General features: G+C 37.6%; 1 protein-coding gene across 1 annotated transcript; it reads left to right on the top strand.

Moving 5' to 3' along the window:
* The first annotated feature begins 329 nt into the window (after positions 1-329).
* On the top strand, positions 330-9,602 carry LOC106940520 (beta-catenin-like protein 1). Its single transcript, XM_015023279.1, has 5 exons — positions 330-421; positions 2,058-2,130; positions 2,997-3,055; positions 3,768-3,916; positions 9,099-9,602. Exons 1-5 carry the CDS (start codon positions 344-346, stop codon positions 9,580-9,582), a joined length of 843 nt encoding a protein of 280 aa, XP_014878765.1. The 5' UTR covers positions 330-343; the 3' UTR covers positions 9,583-9,602.
* Positions 9,603-9,954: the final 352 nt, after the last annotated feature.

Below are 9,954 nucleotides of genomic sequence, written 5' to 3'. Positions count from 1 at the left end.
ATACATTTAGCATTTATGATTAAAAAAAAGTTTTATGTTTTACCCAAAACTCCTCAATTGGCAGTTTTAGCCTCAGCTGATTCAAATTCTATAAAACAATCTTCTACTAAGCATCCTTTGCTTTCCAGTTATTTAGTAGTGCTGATGATGACAGATACGGTGGGAAGGGGAAAACTATCAGATTGGGTAAACACTCAAGATCAGAACCTTCTGGCTCTTAGACACACTCACTGCTTCATTCCATCCAGAAAAACTGTAAAGTCATTTTTTGGCAGACGTAATGTTCCATGACTGATTTTTTTATTTATTTTTTTCTCCAATCTCTGCAGCCATTACTGAAAACATGGCAGAGTTCAGACCTGGCCTGTGCACTGAAGCTGCTCAGCAGGGTCTCATGCAATGGCTGCTGAAGAGAATCAAGGTAAGAAGCTGACGCTCTGACCACTCGACTGTTTGGACAGACATACGTAGGAAAAACTTTCCCATCCAGTCTGTCCTTTTCTAAAATGTAGTAAGGTGCCTTGTTTTGTCTTAGACATAGAGCTGCACTATAACCACTGCAACACTAGTGTGCAGCATATCACAATGGGAATGTACTGCTTTGACACAGGATTTGACAAAAGATTGCTCTCTGCGTATTAACAATGTATGATTCTAGCAATGCCCACATCTGATCTATAGTTTTAGAAAAATGGAGTTACATCAGTATTTTCAGCAACAGCATCGTGATTTTATATTTTTCTGATATGATGTACACCCGTGCTTGGAAACTTGCCTAACAAACATAGAACTTCATTGTAAATTCACTTTTCAGTTTGTTTTTATCTTTCGAATTTTTGATAATCATACATTTCTTCTGCTGCTTTTTAGCTTTTTTTGTGCCTTTAGTCTGTATTTAGTTTTATATGATTGTTTGGCAGTCACTAGATGTAGGTGAAGACATCACCAGTGGGATCACTACGGTAACCATGGGAAGTGAAGATCCCTTATTTGAAGTAATTGATATATTTGCATGAATAATGAAAATGCCAATGGTAAAATGAAAAGGAACAATTAAAGCACAGTAACATGTTCAGTTTATTTACATTATTTACATTATTTACTTCAAGTGTACTGAGATATTTGCACTAGAAACTAAACCAGAATTACTTAGTAACATTTTGTATTTTTACAGTGAAATGCAAAACTAAAGTCATGTGAATCTCCAGTACAGCGTTTTCAGTTTTATGCAGTCTAGTTATATTAGACTTCATTTAAAATTCAAATTCAAATCTTGGAGATGGATTAAAGCTGAGTGGTTTTCTGTCTTCCTGCAAATAAAAAAAGGTTTCATTAGATAAATCTGATAAAAGATGATTTAAATCAGTCAGATGAGGTTTTAGCTGCTAAGCACCTCTCTGCTGGTGTGAACATTGCACTGCATAAGCTTAAAAATTATGATTTGGTTACTTTATAAAGCAAGTTTTATAACTGTATTAAGATGTAATGAAATTTTTTGTCAATTGTAGCTATCTAATTCAGATATTGTGTTGATTCGAAGGTCATTAGTTTTTTTTCTGTTTTCACTCTGTTGGTTGTTGTGATTGAAATAAATGAGGCTGTAGATTTATTTGGAAGCGCTGTGGCTCTGCTTCATGTGACGCCGTGTGAGGCAGAAGCACTGCTTCAGGCTGCAAACCGGAGAGCTTCCTGTGGAAAACCTGGAGAGTTTGGAGACCCGAGCCTCTCAGCTGGACTGCTAAATACATCTCTGTTTGTCCTGTTTGTGCCTTTCCCTTTTTTTCTTTGTTTTCTTTTTCCCCCTCCATCTCCTTTTCTGTTATTATTGTCTTTATTCTCTTTCTTTTTCAAATCTTCTTTTTCTTTCTATTTTCTCTATTTTTCTTTCCCACTTTTTCTTTTTCTTATTCTTTTTTCTATCTTTCTCCCTTTATTCCCCTTGTTTTCTTCTCCCTCTTTCTTTTTCTCTTTTACTCTTTTCTCTATTTGTCTCCCTCTTTCTCATTTCTCTCTCTTTTTTCCCCTGCTCTCCCTCCTTCCTTCCCCCCACCCCCCAGGCTAAGATGCCGTTTGATGCTAACAAGCTGTACTGCAGTGAGATTCTGGCCATCTTGCTGCAGAATAATGACAGTAAGTTTTTCTTTGTAAAAGCTCTGCTCTGTTTTTGAACCTCTCAGAATTATTATTCCCTCTTATTATTTTCCTTATGCTGATGCATTCTCTGTCAGCATCCCTTTATTGTGTCATTTCCCTCCTTCCTTTTTTCCCCTCATTACACATTCCCATTACCACTCCTCCTATTTAGATTCCTTTGAATTTTTTCCTCCCTTCCTTATAAATCTCATTTCCCTCTATTATTTTTTTATTTCATGTTACCTGTCATGTTTTCCACCATCTTTCTGGGTAGATTTGCTGTTGTTTTCTTCCTTTCTCATGCTTAATAAAATACTAAAATTCTGTAGAGCCACAGACAGCCACAGGATGATCAGGTTCCTAGTCCATATCGATCTGCATTTGGAGTCGCGTCTTTTTAAACCAGCTTCTCTTTATCTTACTCCTGCTGTCTCAGTTATTAGCTGCCTTCTCTGCATTTCAGCATCCACAAAGAAAAAAATCAAAATCTAAAAAAAAAAAAAAACTGAATAAAGACCCGCTGTCACAGATAACGTCTCATGATTAATTTGTGTGTGTCTGAGGTAAGAGCAAGGCAAATCATCTCATTTTACATAAAAGTGACACTTTGGCTTCTTGAAATCCTAATTTGCATGTAATTATCATCTCTTGCTGTTACATGTGACTTAAAGGACAGTTGTCAAAGTTTAAATGGGAAATTAAAAATATAGATGTTTCAGCTTGCATTTTTGAATCAAGTCCATTGTTTTTTGTTTTGTGTTTTGTAATAAATAAAACTTTTTAAACTTATTTTAAACGTATTTTTAATCTTTACGTGCATTTTGATTGTAATCTTTCACTTTATTATTTTACTTTTCCCTCAGCTACCAGAGAACTACTGGGGGAAATGGATGGCATTGATGTATTACTGCAGCAGCTCTCTGTAAGACTTTTAGCTGTTTTTTCTTTGACCTTTGACCTTCAGTGTTGTTTTCCCTAGTTAGACCTACTGTTGCTGGTCTTGTTTAACTGTGCAGTTGATTCTAATCAACACATCAGTGTGTTTATGGAACATATTGTTGACTGATCAGTGGAATACAGTGCTTTGCAATAGGATTTGTAAACTTTTTTGTAAACAAGAATATATGTATATATTTTTTAAATTACATGATCTGAAAAGTGTGGCTTGCATTTCCCCACCTGAGATTTTATGTAGCGGGATTGAATTAAAATGGGCTCAATGCAAATTAGGGGTGGATGATAAATCAGCCCTGATTTCCTGAATTTTGGATGATTGCCTGATTCTTAATGTGAAAATGATTTTATCCACCAAGACCTTGTGTCTAACAATAGTCTCTCCATTTCTGTCACTATATTTGGCAACTTTTCAGACAAAAGAATCTGTATTGTTTCACAATTATGTCATATTTAAAACTGCAGTGATTTATTTTTCTTTTAAATTAGTTTTGTTATTATTACTACTTTTACTATTATAATTATTATTAAGACTTTTTGAATTGATTCTCAGCTTTTCTTTCGACATGTGCCCAAATCTCCTTCAATTATTATCAGAAACATGTTAAGCATTTTAACTTTTCTTCCAAAATCAGGCCTGTGAACCCTTTTAAAGGGCTTTCCTTTGGTTCGTCTCCCAGGTGTTTAAACGTCACAACCCAAACACAGCCGAGGAGCAGGAGATGATGGAAAACCTCTTTGATGCTCTCTGCTCCTGCCTCATGCTGTCCTCCAACAGGGACCGCTTCCTCAAAGGAGAAGGACTCCAGCTAATGAACCTCATGCTCAGGTAAGACTGCGGTGTGTAAGGAACACACCACCAGAACCTCAGAGCCATCTAACATTTTCATGTTTTTTACTTTGTGGCCACATGTCCACAAAACTCTGACTTCTAATACTGCCCCTCTTCTGGCTTAATCTAGTAAAACGGTAGATTGGATGAAATGCTAAATGCATCACACCCTGATTAATGTTACATTTATTCATTCCCCATTTTTTTCTCTAGTAGAAGTAAAGCAACAGATAGGATGTTGATTTGTTTTACCTTTCCAGCAGGAGCCGTTTAGTCTCCCCGTTACACATGTAGAAACTGATGCTTTAAGCCATTTTCAGATTTGTTATTGCTCCAAACACCATCTGGGAAGTTTCAGGTTTTCTATATTTTGTGTATTAAATGAATACATTAGAACTTTAGATCATTTGACTTCATCTTTGGGTTCAAAGATAAATAAGTTGAGATGCTATGGTGCAAAAGAGGAACAAAATACTCTCTTCTGGACCTTTCGGTCCTTAAAAGCTCATTTCAGAGCTTTTTCCCCTGTTCTCTTGTTCTACTCTACTGCCTTGCTGCACTCTGCTAACTGTTGATTGATTGGATGAGACCGGCAGAGAGCTGACCTTAAACACTCATGCAGACTCACCACATGCATTTATGAAACCTTCACAGCTTCTGCACCTGAGCACTGATGATCACATCACTAGACATACACATTTAAGACGGCGATCAATAACTCATTATGGCAGAATCAGCCCTATCTTCTTAAACTAGAACATAATCATTTTTGTTGGCTTGATGGAATTTAACCAACAAAAATGGTCCAGCATTTACGGTTAGTGTTGGACCTATCGCTGTAATCGGGGCCATGGGACAATGTGAGCTTCTCAGAATAATAACAGTAAAATTGTCAGTATTGTGGCATCATAATAACACATTTTAAAAGAAAAATAACCAAAGTCATTCCCCATAATTCAAGCAATATCACCTATTAAGATGTCAATGTTTCTCCTCAGTATATTTGCTCTTATTTGAAGTATGAAAAACTATTTTCCATGAAACGTAAAACAATTGAGAGAAAAGTATTAGTTAGGTTTAGAAACTCTTATAAATTTCTGAAGATTATAGGGAGAAATATCACCTATAATTTTAATAAATATACATTTCTTATCAAAACAAAATAAAACAGAGCAAATGAATCCAATGCAACAAAAAAGTGATTTCACACTGCCTACTGCTTGTATAGATCAGATGGAACAGAAGCCCTGTGACAGACTGGCGACCTGTCCAGGGTGACCCTGCCTCTCGCCCGGAACGTTCGCTGGAGATAGGCACCAGCAACCCTCCTGACCCATTAGGGACAAGGGTGTAAAGAAAATGGATGGATGGAACAGAAACTTTTTTATATATAAATGAGGACAATTAAAACTTACCAAGTATTTGTTTAAATCTCAGGTGACGTAAGGAAGACTTTAATGCTTAGCGTTGGACTTATGACTTAATGGTTGTTTTAAGGAGATGTTTCAAGTTAATCTTGGGTGTTGGATTTGTTGGGTTAGATTTGGTTTAGTTCAGCCATCTACGCCAAACAAACCAACTTTTAATATTGGCACTTTAAAAACATCACAACTTTTTAAGGCCTGTTTTGACTATGAGACAAGTTTCCCAGAACTTATTTTCTCAGAACGTTTATTTACCAAAGCTGCTTGATTTGTTTCTGCGGGCAAGTCCAAAACAGTCAATGATTCTTAGAGGTCAAACCTTCTTCTAGTGATGAAACTATGTATCTTGCATTGAATTACTACAGATTTTGTGGAATTGTGGAACTGTAGCAAATGTTAAAGTGATTTTTGCTGATATGCATGCTGTGAAATTGTATAGTAATCCCTTTACAGTTGTAGGATGACTTTTTTTTAAGCATTCACTGTTATTTAAAAAAAAATTAGCCATAAAACATATTATTGATTATTGAAAATATATATTTAATTAGTTCTTTGCAACTTAAATTTTTAATCAAGTTAATAGCAAGGTCTGTAATTGATAAATCATAATTATCTGTATTTTAATTGATAGATCAATATTTTGGACAACGTTCACTACTAGACTCATCAGATAACTCCTAAGTTACTGTTAATATGTTGTCTCTATAATCTGCAACAGTATTAAAACATATTTGCCTCCCGTCATACTCACATGGCCAATAACTTCCAGCCAATTCTTGCCTCCAAATAGTTATGTTACTTTATATGTTTTATCTGCAGACTGAGTTGCCGTAGCTTCCATGTGGAAACATCACTCCCCTTGCCCACCCCAGCCGTCCATCATCTGCAGTGTGTCTGTCTGCAAAAACAGACACAACTGCCTGAAATATGTGTCCCTCCTCTGAGATAAACTCTGTCATGTGACATTGGTGGAATGGGGGGGGATGACACTCAGACAGACAGCTACATTTCCTTAGAGGATGTGTAGGATAGAGTGGGAGATGTAAACAGACTAAAGAAAGGTTGCTTCTTCATTCGACCGCATGACATTGATGCTGGAAACGGTTGAGTGTTTGTTCTGCAGGATATTTGTTTGCCTGATGTTGGTGTCATGATGGGTTAATAAAAACTACTGAACATAACCTTTAAAACAAAAAAATAAATGTATAATAAGGTGAGGTCAATGGGACACTTTGTAAAACCTCAAAATGATCAACAGGCGGTATTTGCAAGGATTCTACTTGGTACTGAAAAATTTGCATGTGTGTAATTTTATTTAGTCTTAAGTTTGGAAAACAGAAGAGTTACTAGGAAAAATGTTTGGCTTTGTTGAGTCAGCGCAATTAAGGTAATATCTTAAGGAGCTTGTTGAATGTTTATATTTTAAAATGGAGCTGCATGAAGTGCATTTTGGATCCCACACCAGACTTTGTTTTGACTGTTTCTCTTTGCCTTTCTATTATGGCCTGCCATCTTTATTTCCGTATCAACTGGCCCTGCTTAATGATGACCAGCGACGCCCTCTGCTGGCTGGCAACCAAACTACCACACTGAAAGAAGTTCTAAGTTACATTATTAATCGATTGGAACTATCCATCCATCCATCCATTTTCTGTTCACCTTTGTCCCTTAGTGGGGTCGGGAGGGTTGCTGGTGCCTATCTCCAGCTAACGTTCCGGGCGAGAAGCGGGGTCACCCTGGACAGGTCGCCAGTCTGTTGCAGCGATTGGAATTAATTTTATTCTAATAAAAAATTAATCAACAATATATTGTAAGCCGATTATTTGCTTGCATCCCTGAAATGAATTTAATTGTTTTTTTTTTTAGACGTGCCTGTCAGAACCTCAACATCTTGGTTGAATGAACATGGTTTCTAAATCTTAATCTGCTGGGGGTATGAATAGTTTTGAGATTACCTGTAGCTACTACAGTGCAGTTTTGCACAGCAGTATACACTCCTGATCAAAATCTTAAGACCAGTCAAAAAATTGCAAGAATTTGCATTTTGCACTATTGGATCTTAAGAAGGTTCTAAGTAGAGCTTCACAATGTTAAAGGAAAAAAAATCAGTGCAAGAGACAAGAACTTTTGAGCAGGGAATTTTCTGAAAACTGCATTTGCACTCAAACATGATTTTTTTCAGCTGATCAATAGTCTTTAAAAGCCAAAAGCTGTGCAAAAATCTGGAATCCATGTCATTTTCTGTCAAGTCTTTACACTGCCAAGACCTCCTGATGGCAAAAGCAAAAAAGCTCAGTGACTTTGAACGTGGTAGGATTGTTGAGCTGCATAAGCAAGGCCTCTCACAACGTGCCATCGCTGCTGAGGTTGGTCGCAGTAAAACAGTCATTTTGCATTTTTTAAATGATCCTGAGGGTTATGGAACAAAAAAGTCAAGTGGTAGACCCAAAAAAATTTCACCAGCTCTGAGCCGCAGGATCCGATTGGCTGTCCGTCAAGACACGGGACGATCCTCTACCCAAATTAAGGCCATTACTGGTGCTGACTGCAGCCCAATAACCATCAGACGGCATCTGCGAGAGAAGGGCTTCAGAAACAAAAAACGTCTTCAAAGGCCACGTCTTCTTCAACGCCACAAAATTGCCCGTTTGGACTTTGCAAGGGTGCACCAAACATGGGACATTGAAAGGTGGAAGAAAGTTGTCTTCTCTGATGAGAAAAAATTTAACCTTGATGGTCCTGATGGCTTCCAACGTTACTGGCATGACAAGGAGATCCCACCTGAGATGTTTTCTACACGGCACAGTGGTGGGGGCGCCATCATGATTTGGGGTGCGTTTTCCTTCAATGGAACAATGGAGCTTCAGGTTGTGCAGGGGCGTCAAACAGCAGCTGGCTATGTGGAGATGTTGCAGCGGGCAACCCTCATAACTGAGGGCCCTCGTCTGTGTGGTAATGATTGGGTTTTTCAACAGGACAGTGCTGCAGTTCACAATGCCCGCCTGACAAAGGAGTTCTTCCAAGAGAATAACATCACTCTTTTGGACCATCCTGCATGTTCCCCGGATCTAAACCCAATTGATAACATTTAGGGATGGATGGCAAGGGAAGTTTACAAAAATGGACATCAGTTCCAGACAGTGGATGCTCTTCGTGAAGCTATGTCCAACACTTGGAGCAACGTTCCCACTAGCCTCCTGGAAACACTGGCATCAAGCATGCCGAAACAATTGTTTGAAGTCATCAACAAGAATGGTGGAGCTAATCATTACTGAGTCTTTTTTTTTTGACACTTTGATTTCTGTTTTGGGGGGTTTTCGGGTTTTTTTGAGCTATGGTCTTAAACTTTTGATCAGCTGAAAAAAATCATGTTTGAGTGTAAATGCAGTTTTCAGAAAATTCCCCGCTCAAAAGATTTGGTCTCTTACGCTGATTTCTTCTTTTAACATTGTGAAGCTCTACTTAGAACCTTCTTAAGATCCAATAGTGCAAAATGCAAATTCTTGCAATTTTTTGGTCTTAAGATTTTGATCAGGAGTGTATGTTAAGCATATTCACCTTTGTATGTTTTTTTCTAGGTTTTATTCAAGATTGACATTTCTGTTATTGGTTCCATTATATAAAAATCCTCTATTGTTATGGTTCAACCAAGAACACATGACTGTAGCTGATTGTTAAACTGAACACTTTCTACCAGTTCAGACTTATTTTAGAACTTTTACTAATATACCTTTTTAATGCCATCTTCTCCTCAGAGAGAAGAAAATGTCTCGAACCAGTGCTCTGAAGGTTCTGGACCATGCTATGATTGGGCCCGAGGGAGCAGATAACTGCCATAAATTTGTGGATGTCCTGGGCTTGCGGACCATCTTTCCACTTTTTATGAAAACCCCAAAGAAGATGAAGAAAACCGGTACTTCAGAGAAAGAGCATGAAGGTCAGTCAGTAATTACAGAATGTGGCAGTACTAACATGATTTCTTTACAAAGGCCGCAGCCAGCTGCAAAGCTACAGCCCTGCTGTGACCTCTTCAAACTGCATGACCCGCTGGATAAAATGGCAAAGGCTACCATTTTTTTCTCTGGGTCATGTCGATTTCTGTGTATGACTGAGTCTGTATTTCTTCTCTTATGCAACACTCTGTTTCCTGAGACGTTAAATAAGAGGAAAAACAAAAAAAAAAAAACTTTAAAAAGTGAGTCTCAAAAAGAGCAACGTGCCACTAAACAGGGTATGTGAAGGTGCTTGAAATCCTTGAAAATGCTTGAATTTCCATTGGATATTTTCAGGGTGTGGAAATGTTTGGTTTCTATTTAAAGTCCTTAAAAATGACTAATATTCAAGCTATACCGTTTTGTCCATATCGGGGGTGTGAGAGAGACATTTCAAAACATTGCATTTTGTTTTATTTTAGTTGATGTTGTCCTTGCTGTAGGGTGTATAAGACATGAGGCAGTATTTCTTTTAGTTCTTTGGTTTTGTTTCATCTTCAGAGTGTGGTGCTGGAATAGTTTGAAAACTTAAAAATGCTTGAAAAGTGCTTGAATGTTACTGTGGGAAAAGTGAACAAACCCTGACTAAAATTAGTGGATTCTCGGTAGCTGGCCTGAA

This window comes from Poecilia latipinna, unplaced genomic scaffold (assembly GCF_001443285.1).
Source record: "Poecilia latipinna isolate Pla-1442-1.1 unplaced genomic scaffold, P_latipinna-1.0 Scaffold3262, whole genome shotgun sequence".
Lineage (NCBI taxonomy): Eukaryota > Metazoa > Chordata > Actinopteri > Cyprinodontiformes > Poeciliidae > Poecilia > Poecilia latipinna.
The sequence above is the reverse complement of the archived record's forward strand: the minus strand, read 5'-3'. Positions and strand labels throughout refer to the sequence as shown.